Source organism: Crocodylus siamensis, chromosome 13 (assembly GCF_052110815.1).
Source record: "Crocodylus siamensis isolate JL-2025a chromosome 13, ASM5211081v1, whole genome shotgun sequence".
Classification (NCBI taxonomy): domain Eukaryota; kingdom Metazoa; phylum Chordata; order Crocodylia; family Crocodylidae; genus Crocodylus; species Crocodylus siamensis.
Window position 1 is genome coordinate 8,357,166 of NC_143407.1, and position 25,828 is coordinate 8,382,993.

Consider the following 25,828-nt stretch of genomic DNA (forward strand, 5'->3'; position numbering starts at 1 on the left):
TGATGATGTAGAAGTCCCCTGCCCGGAAGGGGAAGCTACAACCTGAGCAGCAGCCGAATCCGAGTTCAGTCTTGGTGAAGCTGTCCATCTCTTTTGGGTATAAACCAACCAGTAGCTGAGGGGAGACGGGACAAAACTTTAGCTGGGGCTGGATATCATATCCCTGAAGAGGTCCCCAAAGCACACGGTACTGGCCACTGCCCAGAAGAGGAGAGGACAGACCCGCTATTGGATCGCTGCCTCAATGCCTCTTCCCCCTCTCAGCGCAAGGGACTTGGAGGCCATGGGTCCTGGGTTCTGCGCCGCTATGTGGCAGGTCACATAGCCAAAGACTTCCAGGTCCGAGAAGCTGTTAACAACCACCCCCTCCCTCCCCCCACACACACCGTAGCCTCATCCACAATGATCAGATCTGCATCCCCTGCCCCTACCCAGTGTCTAAGCTCGCCTCTCCCCCAACCCTGAAGCTCACTAGCGGGAGCAGAGGACTCTCTACACACATCCGTAGGCCCCAGAATTACATGTATACACTCTATTTCATGGGCAGTTGTTGCTAGTTGTGGTGTCTTCCTATCTATGGGGGTCCATTCCCCCCACACACATGCTCTGTGGCTTGGGGGAGGCTGGAAGCTCTGAGCTTCATCAGGGAAGTTTGCTGGTTTCCAGCCTTCTGCACAACCCAAGGCTTCGTCTGTTTTTCTTGGTGGTTTTGGAAGGGCATGGGAGGTGCAGTGGTGAGAGAGACCTCCCTCCCTCCAGCTGCTCAGTCAGTTCCCCCTCCTCCAGCCCCCGCGCTCAGACAGGGTGTACGAATTGGTAGACCAGGCGTTGGGAGATGTCCGGTTTCCGGATGATGCCTTTCTTGTAATACTGCCGGATGGAGCGGCTCAGCTTGTCATAGTTCATGGCTGGCCGGTTTTTCCGGATCCCCCACAAACGTGCCACCTGGGCAGAGTCCTCAATCTTGAATATACCTAAGTAGGGAGAAAGGAAATGGGGAGATAGGATGCAACCATATGACCCATGGCCACCCAGAAGCTCAGCTTTGTCATCCACTCACTGGATGACTCTGGAGAAGCCAGTTCCCTTCCCACCCTTTATCTGCCTTGTAAAGCCTTTGGCTCTGGGACACTGCATAGATGCAGCTCCAAGCACAATGGGAGCAGGCTGTAGAGCAGTGCTGGAATATAGATAATAAAAGAGAGCCTCCAGATTGTGACTGACACCTCGGTTCAGGGAAGGAAGGTAGAGAAGGGAAATGAGGGACTAGCTTCCCAGCAGCTTTATGAACCAACCCGCTTTCCCTCCCAGCCCCTGGCCAAGGGTGGAGGTGGCAAAGAATGTGTCACTTAGATTTGTATCTAGGCTGACTCACAACGCAGCACACACTGATTTCTGGTAAGCGTGTACTCCTGGGCCTTTGCACTTGCCTGAACTCAATGTAAACGAGGCTCATTTACTACAGGAACAGCTCCCTAAGCTTTTTGTGCTTCCTCTTGCGTCTCCAAAGCACTTTATTCTGCCAAAACATGGACAGGACCCAGGCAGTGCAGAGCTCCTTTAAAAGTCTTGACACAGATGGCTGCTAGCCACTTTCCCCCATGACGAAGGTCAACTGAGTGCATTAAGCTACCAAGTAAATAGTGGGGTTGAAGGGCTCCTATACCCTTTGCCAACATGCATATAACAGATGCTTCCTACAGTGTGAACAACAGACAAAGAACTGGGATCGGCATCACTGTGTGCAGCTACGGAAACGAGAGTTACACCGTGGTGCTCCACCCTGCGGAGCTGTACCCTCACCTTAGGGCCCGGTCTGATCTTGCCTGTACCAATATGAACTGGGGCTAGATTGTCTAAGTGCAAAAAGAGCAGAAGAGGCCAAATGTGGACTGGTGGTAGGAGTGACCCCGAGAGCCTGGGGAAGCTCCTGTCATGGCGGGGGGTCCAGGAGTATTATTGCGGACACAGGAGGTGACCAAGTTCCCCAACAGAGCGAGCCCCGCCCAATCTCACTCACCTTTCTCCTTATTGAGCCAGCGAATGAAGCGTCCGTAGTTGTGAGGCTTCAGCAGCAGCTCTTTGAGGAACTGCCACAAGTGGATGGGCTGGCCCGAGCACGAGGAGTCCACCTCACTGTCCGCCCAGCTCTCGTCACTCGCTGCAGCAGGAAGGAATCAGACCCCAGGGGTTAACTGATCATTGCCAGCAGAGGAATGGACAGTCCTGGGGCCGGGAAGTGCAAGGAGGAGCCTGCTGTCTTTGGTCTGCTGGTACAAACCACACCCAGGTCCTTAGTGGCTGAAAGTCCTCACTAGTGATCCCGGGGATGAGGACCTGGCAGTGAGAACGCTAGTCTGAGACTCACCGAGCCACAGTCTACCGCACGCTTCCTGTGCGCCCTTGGCAGGCCCTTACCGGGCCTTTCAGCAGGAACTCGGCTCCCAAATACCGTGGAAGACCTGGACCTTCATCTTCCTGCGCCTCGTATCCCTTTCTTTGAGATGGGGCTACCTCCCAGGGGGACCAATATGGTACAGATCACAAGGGGCTCAGATCATGGGGTCACGAAGGCCAGAGACGGAGCCAATCGCCACCTTTGGGCTTACTGACCTGGCTGCTAGGGACTAATGAAGAGTGTAGTAAAACTACCACTTGCATAATTAGTTATGATAACACATGTAGCATGGTCGGAGGAGAGGTGATGCTTCATATAACTGCGACCCCCTCACCAAAAAGGGGAACATCACTGCCGAACCCCCGGCCCCTTTCCTGGCTGGAAGCAAGGCCCATGACCCAAGAGAACTCACCACAGTATCGCACTTCTCCTGGCCCCACTTTGTCCTTCATCCAGGCAGCTGCAAGGGAACGAGGTGGGGGGTGACACAGAGCACGACCCTCATGCAGGGGGAGCAGAACCCCCCGCCTGCCCCAAGCAGCAGATAACAAAACCGAGAGACCCGAACACGCGAGCAGGACAGCACTAACGAGTCTTCAGCTCTTGATGTAACCCGGCTGATCCCTCCCCACCTGCCAGCTCGTACCCGATTTCCAGATGTCTAGGTGGGCGTGCAGGACATCCCCGCACACCGGGGAGCGCTGGCGGAACTGATCCTCGGACATGGCGCACAGGTCCTTCCCCGACAGCTCCTGGAAGGACTTCCCAATCTGGGGCAGGCGGTACTGGTGCTCCGTCCACAAGATCCACTTCTGGACGTTTCCTGGACTCCAGTCTGTTGGGTCTGAGAGAGAGAGACAGATGCACCCCCAGGAGCCCCGGTGAGTGGGGACCCAAGGACCCCTCCCCTCCGAAGCTTGCTCTGCAAGGGTCATGGGAGCAGGGAGCATGGCATCTGCCTTCTGGCGGCAGCTCCCATCCCTGCCTTGGGCAAGCAGTGCTCCTCACGGGACAGCTGCCCATCCCGTCTCAACCTACTTCACCAGAAATACAGGACTGAAAGGACGATGGGTCTTATGCTCCCTGTGCTCACAGCCTGGTTTGGTTTTTTTGCCCCAAGCACCCTAGAAACCAAGTCTCTTTCCTACTACGTTACGTCCACTCAAGGAGAATCCCACCTCGGACAACAGCTCTCAAAGCCCGCGGGCGGAGGCATCAGAAGCTGGCTTCGCACAGCCCCAGCTGCAAGGAGCCCATCTGTCTGCACCGAACCCAGCCAGAGAGCTGCCTTCCAAAGCAACGCTCCCCGGAGAGCGTGCACGCCCCGTGCGTCCGCAGCGGAAAGCAATAGCAGCGCGACCTGTTCGAAGGGCTAGTTGTCCTGAAGGGATACATTTGTCCTCTGCCTGTCAATTCCCTTTGTTCCCATCTCCATTGTTCGGGAAACGGCAGGGCCCTCTGACAGAGCACCTGGCTGGGGAACGCGCAGCCTGGCTTTGCCCACAGCCTGCGCCTGCCACCGGCGCGCCCAGCAGAGACCGACAATCTGCTTTACTCGGCCTGCGGGAGAGGGGCATCAGCGGAGTCTCACCGACTTCACCAGACCTGCAGTGATTTCTGTCAGAGACGGGCCTAGAGCAGTGTTAACTATTAACACCTTAATATCTCAGTGGCTCTTTGCACTTGGGTGATTGGAGATGTCACAGGAGCCAGGGGGAGGGCAAACTTCGAAGGCAGAGGAGGAAGCATGGACTCAGCCACAGTCCTGTGGTGGTTCTGGGCTCAGCAAAACGCCACGGGCACTTGGGCCAGGGGCTGCAGCTCAGGTCCATGCTCCACCCTCAGCAAAAAACCCCACAGGGATCTTTATGTGTCCCCAGGTACGTAATAGGGGCAGACTGTCAATTGGTGTAAATTCCCAGAGCCCTACAGACTCACTCCGGCTGAGGAACTGACCCCACTTCGATCGCTGCAGAGAAACGCATCTCATGCGAACCACTGATCTCCCTGCCCGCGCTTGCTGCATCTTGCTACATGAAGCACCGTCCTCCTTGCTCCCTGGCCTCATGCACCTGCAGACCTGCCCCCTGCTGCCACGTGCCATTCCCACCAGCACACAGTAGGTGTTAAAACTGACTGCTCCCGTCAGCCTGATCTGCAGAAGTCTCCACCTTCAGCTCAGGTTTGCAGGCCCTGAATTTATCACCCCGTTGCAGAGAGAGGCACCATCAAGGGGCAGCTTGCTGTGTCCCAGGGTGGCTGCTGGACCCACAAGGTGCAATTTCTCACTGCCTCAGCATGATGGCCATGCTTTGGGCTCCATCTCAACCCCACTGAAGTCAGTGACAAAACTCCCACCATCCCCCTGGGAGCAGGCGCAGACCCTGAGCTGGATGCAGCCACCAGAAGAGCAAATGGCTGAAGTGGCCGATTGCTCTCAGTGGGGGCAGATGACAGAACAAGGAGCAATGGGCTCAAGGTGCAGCAAGGGAAGTTTAGGTTGGATATTAGGAAGAATTTTCTCGCTAGGAGGGCAGTAAAACACTGGAAGATGTTACCCAGAGAGGTTACGGAAGCTCCATCCTTGGAGGTTGTTAAGACCCTGCTAAACAAAGCTTTGGCTGGGATGATGTAGTTGGGGCTGGTCCTGCTTTGAGCAGGGGGTTAGACTAGACGTGACCTCCTGAGGTCCCTGCCAACCCCATTTTCTATTGGTCTGTCCCTTCCCACTTCAAGCTAACCCCTTTGTGACTATGGCAGCCTGCTCAGCAAATCCATGCACTTCCACAGACCTCTCCCACTCCTGCACCGATATGTCTGCAGGATGACTTTATCCCGAGATGGGACTGGCAGGGCAAACACTCCAGCCCTGGCACCATCACTCCAGGGCACTTGGCTCCTAGGGACAAGCTGCCTTGATTTCGTTCTCACCGTGACTCTCTTTCCCTGCGGTTCATGCACGTTGCGCTCAGTTTTCTGTCTCAGGCCCCTGCCACCCAGATTTGCCACTGACGTCAATGGCAAGCAGCCTTTATTCTCCCGCGCCCGAGAGAGGCTGGTTCTGGTGGATACCGCATGTTCCACCACATGCTCTGCCAAGTCCGGAGCAGGAAATCAGAGAAGATGAAGAAACAGAAAAACAACAACAACCTGCTCCCTCCCCACCCAGCCTGACACCGTTTTCCACAGCACTGCTCTGCCTTGGAGAAGACCTTCCCCACCAACTCCATAAACTACATCCCACAATATCCTTGACGCTGGCAATGGGCAAGATCTATTCGTTCCTAAGAAAGCATTCATAGGATGGTGGACCATTCTGTGTACTTTTGGAAAAGGTTGGACCCTGCTTCAGCAATGGATCCAGGTGCAATAGATGCTGCCATGTCAGCATGTTATTCATGGCCAGCTGCTCAAGGCCAACCACTGGAATGGTTTATTTGTATTTCTTTCCAACAGGAGTGCTTTTCCAAGGGGGAGGGATGATTACTAGCCTACATGTCATTCCACAACTGCCCATAATCCCAGGGCGAGCTAGTGACGGTCAACTCTAGAGCCGGACCTTAAATTTGCTGAAGCTGATGGTGGAGAGGGGCATTTTCCCGGGTTCTGGGCCAGACCCCTGAGAACAGGTCTCAGCCTTGCCCATTATGTGCGAGATGGGAGCCCAGTCCCTTAGACACTTGCTCTGCTGAGAGCAGCAAGGGGGACAGCTAGGACCCAAACAAAGGTCAACAAAGACCGTAGAGGGACCCCAGCAGTGTGTGTGGGTCCAGGACGCCTACCACTGCACTGAATCGAGAGCAGATAGACCAGGATGAATCCCAGCCACCACCTGGCTAAATCCAAGCTGGCCAGCAAGAGAGACTACTCCCCAGCTCAGCCTGGAGCTCTGCAGGTTCCTACCAGGCACTGAGCTGCCCCTGCCAGAGAGCAAAAACCAAGGGACAGAAAAGGGCACCCACCTGCTGCAATGTTGAGAAGCTTGCAGGCCGTCTCAATGTCCTTCAGCACCTCGCCCACCACCATGCTCTGCACCTGCTCCAGCGAGTGCTCCTCCAGGTGAAGGCTGGCCTGGTAGTCCATGTCAGGGCTCAGCCCAAAGCCCTGGCTGTCGATGATGGGGCACTGCTCTGGCTCCTTCTGCACCTCGCCCCGTCCCCCTTGGCTGCTGCCCTGCAGAGTCTCTGCCAGGCCCTTGGGCACCCAGCCCGCCTCCTCGGAGTACAGCATGTCGAAGTAATGGACGTAGAAGGCAGGAAGGGTCTGCTCGGGGGTGGCCGGAGGGCTGGGGCTGTCGAGGGAGCTCCAGCTGCAGGTATCAGGGTCCCGTATGACAGGCGGCTTCTCCAGGCCAGTCAGCAGCAGGGTGTCCTGGAGGGCGATGCGGCTGTGAGGCAGAGCGGTCAGCCCGTGGCCAGCACTGCCCATCCCTCTGCACGGGTGCGTCTCCAAGTCTGGTCACCGCACAAGGGTGGAAGAAGAAACACATTGAGACGCGCCAGTCAGAAAGGATGGTTTTGAAGATAATGCCTGCCTTTCTGCCCAGTGGTCATGCACAATGGGCGAAATCTAAGCCTGTTAACGGGAAAGAAACCTCCAAAGAGCCCCTCCACGCCCTAAGAGACCCCCAGATGAAAACAGGTTAAATAGCTCTTCATGGGCCAGGGTGACTCCTTCGCTTCTGGGTCAGTTGGCAATGAAGGGGAAGAAGCGTGTGTGTGTGTGTGTATGTGCGTGCACGCGTGCATGCATTGGAAGGGGGAAGAATCAAACCAGTTTGGGATGACCTGATAATCAAGTGCAAAGGAGAGCCGTCCCCAAAGGTAACTTTCCAAAGGGGGGAGAGAACAGCGTATGGGGTAAACAGCTCCCCCATCGGAGGGTAGACAGGCTGGGTAGGGGGGAAGCCCCAAGCCGGGTTAGGAAGGGGTAGCGGTCCGTAGCAGATGGGATCCAGCACACTCACTGGAAAGGCGCTGACATCAAACAAGCACTGGGCTTTGGCAGGGGAAGCTGGACTTCAAACACCACTGATTTAGAGCCAGACCCAGCTCTATAATGAATGTTAGCACTCACACATACAGCTGCTTGCAATCACCCAGCCGGGGAGGGAGATGGGGCAAGGACAGAAGCATCTCTGGAGCCAGAAAACAGAGAGCCCCTCACTACCAGAGCCTCCAACTTCAAATCCGTCCATACTGCTGGGGACAGGAGCCGTCAGAATAGCGAGGAGCAGCAGCCACCCTTCACACTGGGTTTGGAGGGCTAGCGTTCACCACTCTGGCATGGGGCCGACGGCTCAAAGCCTCATACGGCGCCTAGCATGGCGGTGGTGCGAGTCACAGGTCCCAGGTGTTCCCAGCCAGAGCACCGAACCGGCTTTCCAAAGAAACCGCAGGCACCTGTCATTCCCAATAGCTTCAGTGGGAGTTAAGCTACTTCAGCCCATGAAGCATTTCTGTAAAAGAGCCAGTCTGAAGCCTTCAAGTGCTCCACCTGCTCTGAACCCCTGCCTATACGGATCCCAAGAGCCTGCCTTGCCCTGCGGCAATTCCCTAACGCGGTCCAGCCGGGTGTTTGCCCAGCTCCTGCTGCACCCAACAGCAGCTCATATTGCACCAGTGCCCCCTTCACGAGCTTTCTTTTCACTAACAGTCTGACCCAGAGCTCACTGAAATCCACTGGCGTTCAGGTTCAAAATGGAGGCAGCATGGCATTAGATAACAAGGACAAGCCTGGCTTAAACTCACAAAGTGAAAGCGAGGCCAGAGAATAAACTGAACCCCAGTTATCAAGAAGGACTCGCTGCTATGGGCATCACCTTCCAGAAGCGACCCCCTCCACGCACGCTCCGAGACCTCGGCCCCTCGGCATGGTCTTTGCCAGGCTGCAGGGCGCAGGGCGGCGGGTGGTTCTTTGCAATGGGCATTGCACAGTCCCAACCCGTGCTTTGTACTTTCTTGCTAGAACACATTAGAACAGCCCGTTTCCATCCGTCTCACGTACGCAGGGAGTCCTGGACTCCACAGAGAAAAGGATGAGCCTGCTGAATTTCCATGGCAACCCTGGGAAATGTCTCCATCCAAAGAGAAAACCTGACAATTCCCCAAGAGGAGTCTGGAGGCTTTAAAGAAAAGATTCCCCCGGAATAAGCATGTGGTTGAAAGGGCACCCTTGGGGTCAGGGCACCCACCCGACAGTGGGGATTTTGTAGCTGTTGGCATGGCCCATGCCTCTCTTTTTACAGAGATTTTCTGCAAAAACAAGCAAATGATTCAGGGCTCTTTTTTTTTTTTTTTTTTAAGGGAGGAAAGGGACAAAGAAGTCAATGCTAGCAGTCCCCAGTGCTTTCAAGGAATCCATCCATAATGTAGTACCCCCAGGACACATCCCTCAAACACAGCAGCAAGCCTACAGGGGCGACCACTACACGTACAAGCTGCCTCGTAACAAGGGGTCTCAACCTTTCTACCCTCCAAGTCCCCCTTGTTAGCTTCAAGGCACCCCTCCAGAAACACCAGGCTCTCTCTCTCATTTCTTGCCTACAGAAGTATGATCAAGCAATCCTTCTGTTGCAAGACTCAGAAAGCCCGCAGCAGAGCAGAGTGTCTTTGCCACCGTCGAGTCTTATTTGAAATCTCTGGGTTTATCTTGTGAAGGTGCTTGCAGGCTGCAGCCCCCTGGCTGAGAGTCACGGCCCTACAGCAAGAAGTCAGCGTGCCCAGTTCAATCCAGCGCCCTTACAAGAAGCACCCAACGTGCAAGCACGTGGGACCCTGTCCTACAGAGACCCTCCAAGAAAAACAATCAGCACTGGCAGGTCGGCACACATCAGAGAGCCTGAGAAAACAAGCCAGTGTGGGGGCTTGGTAAAAACGATATCTGTGGGTGGACAGATTTCAGTCTGGTGTTTCCCTGGGGGCATTATAAAAAAAAGACGGCAAGCAAAAAAAAAAATGATCTAAGAAAACATAATGAGGAAGATACGCGCTTGGGTTCTTGAAAGTAAAGGAAGCAAAAGGATAGAACAGATTAAATCCCTTGAGTTTATTCAAGTCCTTCTAGCCAAATGAATGCATCCTTTGTGTAGGAGGGATCTTATTGATTGAAGTGTTTTGTACTGTGCGTTACTATCTTGGTACATTTTTCTACGTGCCAAGAAAATTTCATTTCTTTTCTGCTGCTCCTTGAAGGTTGGCTCCGGCACATGGGCTGGCCCCATGTTTGCTCCCTCAAGTTAATGATGGTTGGTAAATAAGAGATAATTAAATGTCATTAATAGCCGCAAGCCAGAGGCCCATTAACCACAGACCTGCCAGCAGAAAAGAGATTAAACGAAAAAAACAACAACAAAGGAGGGGACATCTGGAAGATTTGCATTGTTGCGGTTAAACTCCTCATGCTGAAGAAGCCAGCAACAAAGTCTACAGCGATTTTAACACAAACAGTATTTAACACTCAAGCTTTGCAAACGTTCCCTAATTAGCCCAGAGAAGGAAGATTATTCTCCTTGGACCAGAACCCCAGCTGGTGTAAATCAGCATAGCGCCACTGAAATCAGGTTTGGCCCCTTAGACTGAGGAAAGAGAAGTATTGTCAACCCTGCACTGCATCAAAAGTCATAAGACGACCACTTAAAAATCAAGATATTTGAAATGTAAATCATGAGATGTTATTTTTGAAGAGTGGGTTGGGGGGGATCATTTGTGAAGGTGGGGGGTGCTGTGGCTGTGGGGGTGCAGGGTCGGACCCCAGGAAGAGGAGGTTCACACACACCCTAGCAGGATGTAGGGCACCGTGGGTCAGTGAGGGGCAGCAGCAGGGCTGGGGGGGCTGTGGCTTGGGATTGGGGGGCAGACACAGAGACAGCACCCAGCAGGTGAGGAGGGGAAGGGGCAAAGGCGGGCTGGGGCCCTGCTGCCTTTGCTCCAGCGCCGCGCGATGCCAGGTGCTTGCTGCCGCTGCCCCCAAGCAGGCAGAAGACGCAGCACGGCCAGCACTGGGCTCATGGGGCAGCCCAGGGGCAGCAGGCACATGGCACCGCGTGGCTCCAGGGCAAAGGCAGCACTGACCAGGGTCCAGAGCCACAGCAGCAGCCCACTTCTGCCCCGCACACAAATCCAGGGGGCACGTGCCCCGCTGGGGGCATGACTCACCATGGGGGCCTCGATCTGCTCCCCCCCCAGCCCCTTCCCTCTCCCCCCACTTACCAGCTGGGCACTCTACACGCTCCAGAAGGGAAACTCCCACAAGTTGAGCGTTGTATCGCAAGACCACGAACTAGAGTTCATTAGATTTGGAAATCGGGAGCCTCGCGATGGTTTCGTGAAAGTTGGCATCGGGGCGTGCTGCTGCTTTACCCCTGGCAGCTGGGCCCATGGGTGTCGACACTGCTCCGGGGGCAGAGGGGCTGCCTGGTTGCCGGCACTGACTGCCTGAACAGCAGGTTGTCTTCTGTCAGCAGAGCTGCAGCCACGCCGTGGGTTATGAGCCCACCGGCCTGACCCCTCCGAGCCCCTGGCCAACACAGTCTACACGACCGAGTGCTGCTGCTGGCACCAAGGCTGAGGCAGGGGGAAACGAAACGAGTTGCCCGTGGCTGCGTGACATCAGTGGCAAAGCTAGGACTACCACGCGGGAGCTCCCAGCCCCTACCCCTGCGCCCAGACCCACCGCAGCTTTCTTCTGCTCCTTTGTGACATTGGTTTTTTTGAAGCCCAAACTTCCAGGCGTTCTCTGCACAACTTATGGGAAAGGCAGCCTGTTCTTCCACGAGGGCCAGGGTGGACTGCCATCATTAGGGGCAGAAATTCCCAAGTATTCGGCCCTCCACGGCCTAGAGCTCTGCCCCTACTGCCTCACTGTTCCTGTTCTTCAACTCAAGGAAAATGCAGCCATCCAGCAACCACCCACGCGAGCCAACAACTACAGCCCCCTTCTCACGAGCACCCGCGGAAACACAGCATCTGTGACCTGCTGCTTAAGGAGGAACCAACGAGTATCCAGGGTGAGGAGCCCCATGCTAGAAATGGGCCTGCATTAGCATCAGCTGCCAGCCAGCCCTGGGTGGCCTCTCCAGGGGCAAACACTTCTGCACACAGGCCTAGTCATGCCGTCACGGACACCGGGTGCAACAGCACGGAGCTAGCAGGAGGATGAAGCTGACTATAGATAGAGAAAGCTTCTGCTTATACATTTAGCACGTGAATATACTGCAGTAATGGGGCCATATAAGTTCCTACAGTAGAGACAGCCCTCCACCCTCAGATGTGGAAGGGGCAATTTCTACTGTGCATCTCACGCACACATGCATGTACGCCCAGCCAGAATCTGAGCTGGCGTAAAGCCCCTGCCGCACGGACACCGGCAAAGCAAAACCACTCGACTTGAGCCTCTCAGGCACGGGCTGTAATCATCAGTAGTGCTGAGGAATGCAGAAACAAGAGGTGACAGCTTTGCAGCCCTTTGCTCAAACAGGCGTGTGTCTTGGATGTCACCGTGGCCCACAGACTCCCCTGCCGTCAACTCTGCTTTGCCGGTCAAGGACCCGATAAACAGCCCCACTGCAGAGCCAGCGTGACCCCTCCACCAGGCTATTCCCACGCGCTGCCTTTGGGCACCCTGAGGCCAGGCCTGAAGAGACCCCCCAGGGGTGCTCACACCTCCCCCGTAGCAACAGGTTTCCCTGAGAGATGCTGCCCGGTTCCAAACCTCTAGTTTATTTGCTCTGGATTAGATGAGGAGTTGAGCAGATCAGCCGTAAATCCAGCCTCATGCTGGCTGCAGCACAAAAGGGAAGCGGTAACAGCTTGCGAGGCCTGGGCCCTGAGAAAGCTTTTGCAAATCTTGGACTTTGGTTTTTCTTGGAAATGAAATTAGATCTCAGCCCCACCTTCCTTCCCAGCAGAGAAAGGAATAAGTCAGATGGGGAGCAGGCTAGATCCCTGGGCCCTAGGACAACGGGCAAGCCTGAGACCCATCTCACTCATGGGTAGTTCCTCCAGATCCATCTTCCTCTTTCTTCTGCCACCTCTCGATTGAAGTCCCCACAATACCTTTAGCTCAATCAACCCCTGAGACGCAACACGGAGCACTCCGCTTGCAGTGCCGTCCCCCCACACATAACAGCTCTCCCAGACCTCACACAAGCACCAGTTGCAGCAGCTGGTACAAAAAGTGTGGCTCAGGTCCAGCAGAGTCAGATGCACTTTGCAATGGTCCCGGCACCAAGAACGCTTAATGCTGCACGGGATTGCCCATTCCTCCCAGATCCTACCCAGAGTGAAGCACCTTGTGCTCCATATCACCCCCTAACCTGCAGACCAGACCCTCAGAGGGCATCAATGAGGGAGAAAAAAAGGGCCATCTGCTCAGAAGAGAGCTCAAGTAAAGTCAGTGAAGCAACGCTGACTTTGGCAGGGAAAAAGTTGCCCTCAGGAGTGCTGGGTACAATGAGAATGGGGCTCCAGCATCCGTGGGGGAGAACGAGCCGTGCCTGTGCTCATGAGCAGCGGGGCAAACTTCACCCTCTGAGCTAGAAGGCAGGCCCTGACCCAAGGCTCTCATAAAGGAGGCACTGCAGAAAGGTGAAGTATTGCCTGGAGTCATGTCCCCAGTCACCAAAATCGCTAACAGAAAACAAGCAGCCAAGCAAGCAGGGCTGCAGCCGAAGTGGCACACCTGGGGTGAAACACCTCCCTACGCAATCAGACCCACCTTGGTGTCCACCACCCTCCACAGGCCCCGACAGCATGACCCCCTCCCATCGTGGGAAGCAAAAGGCCGGAGCCCCTGGGAACCAGCCTGGCCACAGACAGAACCGCTGGGCTGTGGGATGGCAAAGCCTGAGTAATCACCTGACAAAATGTGCTGTAGTCCAAGGGTGGGGACCTTTGTTTGACTTTCTCTGGCTTTGGCATGGAGGCTGCTGCTGCGGTGGAGGCCTTTACGGGCTAGGTGGGGAAGTGTTTACTCTAAGAAGCTGCTCTGAGAAAGACTCTTGTTGCGATAACAGGAGGAGGGACTGACCAAGGAGAAAGGGGCAGCTTTCCTGGCTCACGTCCCCCCCTGACCGGGGCCTGGGTTCTCATGGTCTAAGCCTTGCACTTCTTCCCCTTGCTCTCTGCTTTGCTGTCATCTCACGTTCCCCCCCACCTCCTCCTGCATGTCTTCCCCCCTCACTTCCATCTCTCCTCCCTGCATGTCTTCCCTTCCATTATTCCCTTTCGTTGCTCTTTCTCCTACTTCCCTTCTTCACCTCCAGCCTCTCACGTCTCTTCAGCCGCTGACCTTTCATTCATGCTAGAAGTTAGCTGCAGCTCCCCCGCCATCCCCCACCAATCCCCCTGTTTCCCAAAGCCAAGCCGCTGCAGGGACAGCATTAGAGCTCCGGGCATGAGCAAACAGTTGTTAATCCCACGGCAGGCGCGGCTTCCTTCTGCTTCCTCCTCATCAGCCCCAGCACCTTGGAGAGAGCTTTAAGTAACTGCCAGAGCCTTTCCCCCACCGATGGCAAAGGCAACTCTGGGATTAGGCCCAAAGCTCACGGAGCAAACGCATGCAATAGAGAGGCCACATCCCATTGCACTCCTTATGATAACTGCCGTGGCCTTGAAGAGACCAAAACCGACCCAAAAGGACCAGCCTTGGCTACTATCCTCCCCTCTCTGACACTTACCTGGGCCCATCTCTGCCATATCTAAGCGCCCCACAACAAATTTAGCTACCTGAACCAAAACAGCCTAGGAAGGAATGACCGTGTCAGCTCATAAAAAAGCACCTCCCTAGCTTGAATGTATTCAGCCTCACAACATGCCCTTGATGAGGTAGGGCAGGGCCAGTAAACCCAGCGAGAGTGACCGAGTGGCTTGACCAAGGTTACTCTGGAGTCTGTAGCAGAGCAGGGAACTGAATGCAGGTCTCCAGAGTCCTGTGAGCCTCTGGATGGGTCATCCCAGCTCCTGCGTTACAATTTTTTTCGACAGCAAAGAAAGGCCATCTCATCCTCATCAGTTCTCCCATTCTCTTCCTGTCTCTCATGCCTCGCAAGTAAGCACCCCAATATTCAACTGCTGCTATCTGTAGCCCACACTCGCTGATAACCACCTGAACAGGGGGAAACTGTCTCCTGGCCATGCTCATGCTCTGAAAGATTGCTCCTACCCCGCACAATACTGTATAGCATCCATGAGGTCACCTCTGCAATCCTAGTGGCAAAAGTACCATGGGAGCCGGGAGTGTGGTCCAGCGCGCTGGGCACCCCAAGCCTCACCTGGTGTGAATGGCCACAGCTCCACTGACTTCAGCAGAGTTTGGGCAACTAAGACCTCAGAGGGTCTCTCTAGTGGGTTGTAGACCCAGGTTTGCCACTGACCTGGGGCCCCTCTGCACCTCTGTTCACTCTGCAAAGTGGAGATTACAGCATCAACACTGCTCTCCGCATTCCCAACCACTGAAAGCAATGGGACCAGGGTCTCCCATCCTTCCAACTGGGAGATGCTCCACCAAAAACAGCAGCAGTATGTGTCTGCTCCAAAGCTTTTTGAAATCAATGGGACCCCTTCCCCTGCTTTCCAAGGAGTTTGGACTGGGTCCCAAGAGCTCCAGGCAAGCAGGATTTGGCCCTAAGGACCATTTTAATCCTGAGCTTCTCTTGGAGGGACAGAGGGGTGGAGAGAGGGTCACTGAAGCCAATGACCTAAGAGATCCCTTCCAGGGCTGTGTGGGTGCGTGACAAGACGTGGCTGCTGCATGTCAGGTCCCAGGAAAGCCTGTATTTCCTGCACTGCTGCTGCCAGGGTCTTTTCAGACATGTGCACCGATGGGAGTTGTGGATTCAAGTTCACAGACCTTGAACCAGGCTCGTTCCTAGGCCAGCTGGCTCCGGTGTGTTACTTACCCAGAAGGTCATCCCAACCCATGGGCAGCATTACAATACAGCAGAAGACAAGGTGGGGGGGTGAATATTGCACTGTTTTAACTCTTTTCTGCTTCCATCTCCACCTTCTCCCCTAGCTCTGCAAACATGCTTTCCTTTATGGCTCTACCCTGCCCGCAGAGATGGTGCTGATGTACGAGCTGAGCCACAGCCGATACAGATATCCAAGTAAAAGGCAGGGATGAGGGAGGATTAAGGAATTTGCTCTCACAACATTTAACACAAGCTATCACCCAGCTGTTAAACTCCTCAAAGCCCAAAGGCCTGAGCTGACACTCAACAGGCTTCCTTCCCCCTGCAGGAGCCAGGCACACCAGACATAACATGCAAAAGAGGACGCAGTAGGGACAGCCAAAGGCAGCTTTGTGGAAAGATGCTGAAAAGGGGCTCTGGCAGCTTTTGACGGGCCTGGGTCTGGTCTGGAGTCACTGCGTAGCCAAGAGGCATTGCTGTCTCAAGGGCTCCCACCGCCTGGCACGTTCTACATATCAAAAGCACCAACATATTCAAGAGCTATTTTGCTCCAGTGGCTTGAGTACTGGACTTGGGCTCAAGGGACTTGGATTCTAGTCCTCGCTGGCCTGCTAGGTGCTCTGGGTCACACCCCTGTGGGCCTCAGTTTTACCACCTGTAAAATGGAGGCTCATCATCTGCTTTGAGATCTACTAGTGAAAAATACCGCATGCCCTCATTGCCTCTCCTCACTGCCTGCTCAGGGGTTGGAAAGCTCCTACCTGTATTAGAGAAGGAGGAACTGAGGCTCAATGGGGTTAAGTGATCTGCCCAGGACCAAACCAAACAGGCAGCCTGCCAAAGCCATGAACTAAACCCTTGGGGGCTGACATCAGCAATGCGCCCGATAGAGGCTACTCCACCATCTATCTGCTGCTGGCCTTTTCTTTGTTTCATTACCAGCCTCCTGGTTGCAGCCCTGAACAAGTCCCCTGACTCCTTGGTGCTTTGTCCCTTTATTAGCTGCTTCTGGTAATGGATCCTGCCTCTGCTATTTCCAACTCCCCAGGAGCTGAGGTTGAGCAGGGATCAGATCAGAAGCACAGCTTAGTGGGAGATTCTTCGCTGAAACACGGCTGCACAAGGCCAGATGTGCTCAGGTAGAAAACCTCTGGGAGAGGCCTTAAATTGGCAGAACTCTGCATTGCTACAACCTGATCTGCCACTGCTAATGATCAAATCTCAACGTCTAAGACCAGCAGCCTACAAATTCCTCTTGGCATCTGGGTCTCAAGTTGAGGCCTTCCCATGCACCACTAGTTACAACAGACTGGGCAAGGGAAATTCTGACCTCCCCTTCCCTTTCTGGCTGCACCCTGCAAACAGCACCAGTGGTGATGGACAAGGAGTTGACACCAGCTCTCTCACTCCCAGTTGTATCAGCTCTGCAGGACTAACCAGGATGAAACAGCTCATATAAACAGTTCTGTTGCTAAAGTAATCAGCTCTGGCACTATATACACACACCAGGAGCTAATCTGCTGGGAAATTTTCATTGGCATTTGATCGAGCCACACCTAGAGTGAGAGTTTGTAAATGATGCACACAGGAAAATGTGCAGGTTATGCCTTGTTATTTGTAAGATCAACCTAGCAAGGTGACGCATGAGTTCTCACCAGTGGCCTCACTTGCCTGAACATAAGGGGCAAGATTTCACATGACAACTGCAGGCCAGTGTAAAAGAGGAACCTGGTGGTTTTTCCAAGCCACCAAAAATAAAATTCAGCAGAAGCCTTTTGCAGCAAAAGAGTGCATTCAGCTACACTCCCAGCAGGGAACACCAGTAGTAAGGCTGAGAATGAGGGACAGTGCCCCTTTCTCCCCTGCCCTCACCTCACAGACCACCACATCTGCCCCTGGGCAGGAGCAGCTGTGAGGACAACACGTAGCACCTGCAGCTCCATAGGGATCCGGGTTCTCCTATGTGACGTCCAGGTCTCGCTCTCTCGCCTAAGGAAGGACGTCAGGACTGGGCCTAACAGGACTTGACGTTACTATAACCCAGTGGTTCTCAGCCTTTCTTAAACTATCTCTGGATAGACTCAAGTTGCCCTTCTTAGTTTTCACCCTGTTTTTTCCCCTTTTTTTGATTACACAAAAATAGAGCTTTTCTTCTGTTGCAAAGAGCTCAGAAAGCCTGTTTCTGCTTGAAATCTCTGGGTTGATCTTGTGAATCACGGTTGTAAACCTAACGGTGCTAACATTGCATGGCACTCTGCAGCACTCATAAAAGGGATCTCAAGACATCTCAGGCACCCTGGTCAAGAACCACTGCTGCCACCCCTGCCGTGCTACCCAGGCATTAATGGCTAAATGAAGGGATGGAGAGTTCATCAGTGGTGGGATTGTCTAGCTATATCAAGCAAGATGAGACTGAGCAGTTGATGCCTCCTCATCTGCGCAGTACTAATCTAGGCTACTCGAGTGCTGAGGCTCTGAAGGTACCTGGCTGACGGGTGGGTGGGAGATGATGAAACTAAGGAAAAGCTCCTCTGCTGTCCCTTCCTCAGCAGTCTAGCTATGCAATGAGTAACATGGGGGCCTGTGTACCCTACCCCCAGGGCTCTGTGATGATCCAGTGAGCTTCAAACCCACAGAAAATAAACTCATGCTCTGCAACTCAAAACCCCAACCCAGAGAGGGAATATAGTGCCCCCGGGAGGCAGAGGGGCCAGTGTCAGATCTCTCCTAAGCATCCAGCCTTGTCACTCTAGGGAGCTGTTGCAGAATTAGCCCATCCACTGGAGGCAATGGGACCTGGCCTGCAGCACTCAGATGTGCCCCAAACCCAGGCCCTGCCAACTCTTTGCCAACCAAGCAACAGCAGCCTCGTGTCTCTAGGGGAGAGATGGCAGCCTATAGAAGATAGCACCAGGCTGGACCCCAGGACAGCTGGTCCTGTCTCAGGCATTGCTGGTTGGATGACTGCAGATAATCCACTTTCCCTTCCTGCTTCTGTTTCCCATCTGTAGGATGAGGTCAACAATACTGTCCTCCTTTGTGAAATGCTCTGAGATCTACTGAGGAGTAACGGGCGCATTACTGTAAGGATGAGCCTGCTCCAAGTCAAGGTGATCTCTGGTCCTGACTCCAGCAAATCTGGGTTCAGGCCCTTCGGAAGCCAAGAACGCACCAGCCTTAAACAATGAGCTCCTTAATAAAAATTAAAGCTGCAGTTAAACGGGTTGGGTTAGGGCGATGCTTGGAAAGTCCTTCCAACTGTTCGTGACTGCAAGCAAATAGGCAGAGGGGTTGGAAGCAGAAGACAGGGCAGCCTGGGGGCATGTGTGGCTGTAGGAAACCTCAACCATTTCCTGTGTTTCACAAAGCTTGTTTGAGTTTCCCTAGGCTTTCTGCTGCCTCAGCTGAAATCAGATCCAAGGCAACCACAGCCCAGAGCTATGTGGGGGAGCTCAAAAGCAACACGCTGGCTCTGCATCTCTAAAGCACCTGCTGTAGGAAATGCTGGGTGCATCGGCACAGCCACCTCTCCAATGATACACAAGTCACAGAAGAAGGTCATGCCTTTTAGCAGCTCCCCCAGCGTGAGGTGGCCAGGCTCTTTCCGGCTGCCAGCTCAGTGATCACTGATACTACAAGACCAGGCAAATCAAGATGGGTAAAACAAGACTTGCCTTATCCTAAGCCCAAACCTGTTTTTGCTCTAGGCTCAAGCAGAGTTGATTACCTTGCTCTTTCCTTCTGTCTCTGGGCTTTGGGTTCTTCTCCAGGTAGGGAGAGACCTGCGCATCAGAGCTGAAGGACCAGGCAGCCATCTGGCCAAAGGAGCTCAAGGCCCCGTGCAAACTAAATTACACTTCTCCTCGGATCAAGCGGCCCACGCGGTGCTGAGGCTGGACAGCCTCGACATCTTGAGCTGTCTCTTGTAAGGTGCTGCAGTCTGCCGGTGCCCCCAGCTGCCTGGTCCTGTACTGGGATCAGCACCAGGCAGACCTGCTGGCTGGAGGGACCAGAGCAGTTTCCAGTCTTTGGGGGCGGGTGTGCGGGGGTCACCATCAGGCACCCATTCATCAGCCCTCGGCCTGTGGAGGAGCACAGCCCAAGGCTGGGCCGCTTGGCCCTGCCTGATTCTTTCTCCCAGTCTAACCCCAGCTCAGACCATCTCCCTGTGCCCCCACCCTGGGCGAGCCAGTCCCTCTCACAGAGGCAAAAGGCTTCTCAGCAGAAACTGGTGTCTCAGCACCCAGAGGCTGAGGGCAGCTAGGCTCGAGAGATGCCAAGGCTCATGCTGACCTTACCTGCAGCTCTAGCATCTGCAAAACTGGGCTGGAAAAACTCAGCCTCCGTCACACAAATCCTTCCCTCTCCCCCAAGCTCTTGTCCCTCTGCCCCCAAACTCCATCTGTTTACCCCTCCCTGAGCCCCAGGACTTCCCAGTAGCTCTCCAGGGACTGGCTCACCTTCCGCTCTGCCCTCCTGGGCTCTTTGATGCTGCAGCAATGATAGCTCCAATCCCAGTCTGGTGGAGTCAGAGTCTACTTTCATGCCCTGACTACCCACCCCCACAGAGGCTGCTCTGCCGAGACCCCTCACATGCACCAGGAATTGCCCTTTGTGACATCTCCAAACTGCCTGGTTGGGACCCAGGACTTTGGTGGAGCTGCTAAGTTGTGCCTTGCTGTGCTCCCAGTTTTGGTGTGGACCCATCCCTGCTCCACATTTACACAGCTTTCTGCAGCCACCTGGAAGAGTAATCCCAAAGTTTCCAGCACTTCCTTCTCCACCCCACACGAGCCTTCGCTCCCTGATAACAGTGACTCCTGCCCAGGGCATCCCCTCCAGAAACAGCCTATGTGGAAGGACAGCTGAAGACCCCAGTACTTTTCACCTCACCTCATCTCTCAGATGCTATGGCTCATTCAACACAGCCACTTTTATCCTGCTGCCCATCACCACTGACCCTGAAGTCACCTGTCAGCTTATTCCTGCCCATCATGGGCAGGACACATGCCTGACACACCCCTGCCTGACATCACCACTGGCTTTTCCAGCCTCAAGCGCTCTGTGCTCTAGAAATGCAACACATCATACCAGGGTAACAGCAACAGGCCTGAGCAGAGTCACCTTCATCTTACTTTGAAGGGAGAGCACCTGGAAACAGAGGCTATCAAAGTCCAGCAGGCTGGGTATGGAATAATTTAGAGCCTATTTGCTTTGCCAGTCAGACATCTGGTGGCACAAAGGAAATGAGATGCTTTTATTGGGGGCCGCAAGATCAAACATGAAAGCACTCTGCCACTCCTGTAACCAAAGAGAGAGCTGGTGGCCAGGGCAAACTGCACCAGGCCGGGTGCAGAGGGGATGGCTTGTGAATATACCGGTGGCAAGTGACTACCAATTCTGGGCGCCTCTGGTTTTGAATGCTCGACACGGTAAAAAAAAACAAGGACTTGTCAGAGCTGGTCGAGTGGGGCACCAAATTCCTGGTAGTTTCTGAAAAAAACCTCCTCTGCAGTTAGCAGACAGCAGTTAGCAAGAGAGTTCACTGAGGACAGACAGGAATGGAGTCGGAGTAGGACGCTCTCCCGAGTTATCAGATGGGCTTGAGGACAGATTGACTGCTCAGGATGCACAGACTTGGCCCAACACTACCCACCCACTTCAGGATCCTCCCAGCTGACAGCTGGCACTCCAGAAGGCCCACCGTCTCTCCCAGCTCTCCTCTCCACAAAGCCACGTATGCTGGGCTGGGCACGACTCGGGCACCGGCTGTGTGGGCTCCTGGGGCCGGGCGCGGAGGCAAGTCCGGGCACTTTCCCCGTGGTGTAGGAGCAACTCGCCAGAGAACTGTCCCTGGTTCTGGATCCAGGGTGGTTCTGAGCAGCTGCATTTGAGGGAGCATTTAGGTCCGGCCTTCTGCTCAGGGGTGGGATGGCCTAGAAAGCACCCCTCACCCTTGGAGCCGGTGCACCCAGTGCTCAGGGATGCCCCGTCCACAGGGAGCCGTGCATGTCCTCGCAAGGGCTGGTACCACAGCAAGCATCAACAACGCACCACGGACTTCCAGAGTCCCCCAAGCACTTGGACCCCAAACCTCCACCTGCTCTTTGAGTCCTGAAGCAGGAAAAGCCCAGGCTACAGCTGGACTGCCCTCGGCAGTAGCACGCACTGGGTGCTCTGTCCACCTCTCGCCAGTTCCCTCTGGTTTTGCAGGGAAAGAGGGTAACAAAACAGCAGAAGGCAGGACAAGGTGTTCAGTTTAGTCCCCCCCGCTGCTCTCTCCTCCTCCTCTAGAGAAGCTAACAGCTCTACCCCTTCAAGCTCTGGCATCAACAGGTCACGCAGAGACCCAGCATGAGCCCGGCTGACTGCGGGGGAGCAAACAGCCTGTTAATAGTTATGGAAGATCTGTTTGTGCAGTTACCTTCAAGACGTATTAAAGAGCATTTTGCCTTCTTCATTTCCCCCGCTTCTCCCTGCCTCCTGGAAATTCTCCTGCCAAAGCCGACTCTGAATGGACATGGGGGGTGGAAGAGGAAGGCAGTCAGGGTTTCTCCCCCACTCCTCCCCAGTGACCACCTGCACCCAGGTCCCTAGCCATTTACCTGCCCCAATGTCGAGCCTCTTAGGCGAGGGAGCCCTATTCTGAGCTGCCTTTGATGTTCGCATGGGTCCTGGCGGCCCCGGGTCAAGCCGCCCTCTCCACCTGCAGGGGGGGTGGGGGGGTGCAGAGAGTCGCAGGTCTTAATTAAGCAGCAGCTTGTGTGTGTCCCAGGTGAGCAGCAGAGCTTGGTGTTCCCCATCAGCCCCTGGAGGGCCCCTATTTATTGCAGCAAGGTGCTCGCCCTGCAGAGAGGCCCCCGGCCATGAGAACGCCGGCATTGTACAGGCGTTGGCAGCCGAGGTGTCGTTTGTGTTTCGCTACCCGAGCAGAACCATCAAAGCCAAGCCTGGAGCCAACTGGCCTTTGGCACTGAAAAAAGAGAGAGGGGCTCCGAGATGCCGATGGCCTGCCTCAAAGGGTTAAAGCCCTACCCAGCCTTTTACAGACCTGTCCACCAGCCCTGTGCATTCCCAGCCTTGCTCAGCCAGTCCCAGAAACCTGGTGGTCTGCATAGCAGCAGTGATTCACACCGCACATGATCCAGTAACAGGGCTGGACAAGGATGTTTCCCCGGAGTGGTCCCCAAGGAATTTAATCTATCAGCTGAGCTTTGCATCTTCCCAGAAGCAAGTGGCACTTAGCCCATTTCACAGTTGGGTAAAGTGAGGCACAGAGCTTGTGGTGTCATGGTCAAGCAGAGATCCCAGAAACCCTGTCCGCTCCCTGCAACCCTGCCCTTGCTAAAAGGCCTCAGGGGAAGATTCCCCGAGGTGCATACTGAAGCTGAGTGCACCGTTTCCAGCAGCCTTCAGCGGGATGTCAGCAACTAACTCCCTTTCTTGTCTTTGGCAATCAGGTCCCTCCCACCTGCAGGGAGTTTCACACTGGATTCACCCCCTACGCAATAAGCAGTCCCAGTTGCCTCCAAGGGAGACATAAGAGACCCTCCATGGATGGTTTGCCCCACCACAGAGCACCTCAATCACCTCCAGTGGTCCACCAAGTCAATCAAAGTGCAAAACGAAGCAAATAAAGTGACGCAACATTCTCGCAGCCTGGCACCAGGCTGTAGGCCGGAGAGGCAAGGCTGGGTCAGATGGGAGAGGGAAAAGCCCAGGAGACCTCAGAGTCCAGGATAGACTGCGCTGTCAGGGAGGACGCACCAGAAATGATACTCTCATAGCCAGAGGATTGGACTTACCCACTAGGCGTGCAGAGATGTGTGGGCTCTCAGCAGCAGCAGCAGCAGCATCGGTCCAGCAAGAAGGGTAGCAGGGGTCTCCCACTGACATTCAACATCTCAGTCAGGCACAAGGAGGGGGCTGGGGGGGAGCAGAGATGTGGCTCCGGGAAGTGGGCACGAGGGCTGTGCTCCTCACCCCGTGCAGCTCAGCTCCCAGGACACTGCCCGTGCTCTGGGACGTGTCAAGTCCTCTGGAGAGGTGCCACCGGGAGGGACCTCCACCTGCCAAGGGGACACGTGAACTCAGCACCTGGCTGCTCTGTGCAGCTGGGGGAGCAGGAGCGAATCTGTGGGGCTACAGGGAGAGGCACGAAGCTACGGGCATCTGCCTCCAAGTAGGCACCGCAGGCACTGGCAAAGCCCTGCAGCCGAGCACCAGAATGCAGAGTGCTCAGCAAATGCCTCCCTTGCTCATTATATCTAATTCCTTCCTTATTTACCTGAACAAACAAGCTGGGTGCTTACCTCAGCTGGAGGTGTTTGAATATCCCAGCCCAGAGTTAACCCTTGAGGGGACCCTTCTTCCCACACCAGTGAAGCCTTCCTCAGTACTTTGCCTTTTCTCCCCACATGCCGCTGCCTCAGCCTGGCAGCCTTTAACCCCTTCAGGTCTCTGGCCAGCCCCAGAGGCCCTTGCTGCCAGCGGAGCTCAAGCGGAGACTCACGGTCCTTGTAGACTGGTACCAAGGGGTGATGAAAAGGCTCCTTCTTTCCCCCCCCACAGGACCTGACCAAGGTGTTGGCCATGCCTGGTTGGTGGGTCATCATCAGTGCCCCTGTGGCGCTGCACCCATGGGGCTGCGTAGGTGGCACAAATTCCACGACGGATCCCGTTACACCCTCTTGCTGCAGACCCCTCTTCCAGAGCTGCTGGACCCGGAGGCCCCCCGGTTTTGCAGGCCCCTCTTTACCCAGAGTCGTTCCCCTCCATCCTGTTGGGTTGCTCATTGCTCTGGGACGTGCACCGGAGATCGGCAACACGTCTGTGAGCCACAGCCCTGGTGGGGAAATGGTGCTGTTAGGGCCTCCTCTACATGAACCCGAACATCCCCAACTACAGAGTCTTGCTTTGCCAAGCAGGCAGTCTGTGCCCGCTGTTGAGAAGTAGAGGGCAATCCTCAATAGCAATACTGTGATACACCACATTTCTGTAGCACCTGCCTCCCACATTGGACCCCAGAGCGCTCTGGGAGGTCTTCTACCTGCTGAAACGCTGCTGCCCCTGGGATGGAAGAAGGCAGCGGGTGAGCAGTTTACTGCCAGTCCCCTTCCACCAGCCCAAACCAAAAAGTAACCTTGTGGAAGCCGGTGGAATCAGACCCAGGGCAGAGGAAAGGAGACTCACGCCCACTGTTGAGAACAGACGTCCCGAGAAGCTACCTGGGAGGATACAACCAGCGCCGGGAGAATAAACGGCTTTTTTGGTTCACTGGCAACTGTCAAGAGACAAAGGAAATATTTTGCTTCTGGTTTGAGGACTTTTTTTTTTTTTTTGAGGGTTCTTGAATGCTCAGAACTAAACCAGAAGGAAGTTTCAAAAGGAAAAATAGTTATGGCTCAGATAAAAATCAAAATGTTTCATTTCAAGGGCATCTACACAGAACATTCCAGCTTCTTCAACTCCCTCCCCGTCCCACACAGACAGTCTGGCAAAGCCCAAGGGCTCCGTGTCATCAGATCTGCAGGTTTCACCCCCAAAAAAGCCCTCATCTGTCCCCAGATCTTCCTCCAACACATTGCAGTGCAAGCAAGACACTGGGCAAAGAGCCCCAACTAAGTGCCTGGCCCAGTGTTGGCCAGCCTATTGCAGCTACCTGCTGCATCTCCCATCCTCAAGGTTGCGGGTACAGGACTTTGCCTTCTGCTGCTTCCCACAGCTTCACTTCTTCAGACTGATGCTAACATCATCATTCAGCTGACTGGCAGTTTCAAGTATGACCGAACATTTGGCATTGCTGTGGACACACCAATACACTCAGGGGTGTTTGTTCACAACCATGAGGTGCACACACCAAGCTACAGTATGCTATATGTACGCGCACAGATGTCGACGGCACCCAGACACAAAGGCTGTATATATGTGAATGATCACACATGACCGTTGCAAGTGCAACCGCATGTAAAGGCAGGTTCATCTGTGAACATGCCTGGGCCATGGAGGAAGACTCAAATACAGCCAAATCCTATGGTGTTACAGCCCTGCGGGCAGATCCATGCCAGCAGGGCAAATATCAGCATCCGCAGAGGTATACATGCTCCAACATCTGCCCAGAGAAAGGCTGTCCCTTACACACTCAGGTGCATAAAGATAAATTCATAAGCACAAGGAAAAGTCCAGACTGCATAAGCACATCCACGTGAACTACAGATGGGTGCATGAGGCAACAATGATACATGGGCCCAAACCCTTATAAGACCTGACCCACATGTATGAATACAAAGGTCCACATACAAGGAAATGCGAGTCTTTATGTATGCCCTGACACAGGTACCTGTGTGGGTACACCCAGAGCAACACCAATGGAAACGAATGTGTCCAGAAACCTACACCAGCACCAATGTGCCAAGCAGCAGGTCCTCAGGGAGATGCACAGACCACTGCAGACCCAGCTACACAGGCTCAGCACGTCCACGCTGCCTCCATGCCAGAAGCAGCTCCGAAGGCCTGCCTGC

General features: G+C 54.5%; 1 protein-coding gene across 1 annotated transcript; it reads right to left on the reverse strand.

Moving 5' to 3' along the window:
• Positions 1–34: 34 nt before the first annotated feature.
• SPDEF (SAM pointed domain containing ETS transcription factor) lies at positions 35–23,227 on the reverse strand. Its single transcript, XM_090025764.1, has 6 exons — positions 23,114–23,227; positions 6,361–6,852; positions 3,045–3,242; positions 2,811–2,858; positions 2,021–2,161; positions 35–974 (listed from the first exon to the last, which is right to left on the reverse strand). The coding sequence occupies exons 1-6, from the start codon at positions 23,202–23,204 to the stop codon at positions 796–798; spliced, it is 1,149 nt and encodes a 382-aa protein (XP_089881890.1). The 5' UTR covers positions 23,205–23,227; the 3' UTR covers positions 35–795.
• Positions 23,228–25,828: the final 2,601 nt, after the last annotated feature.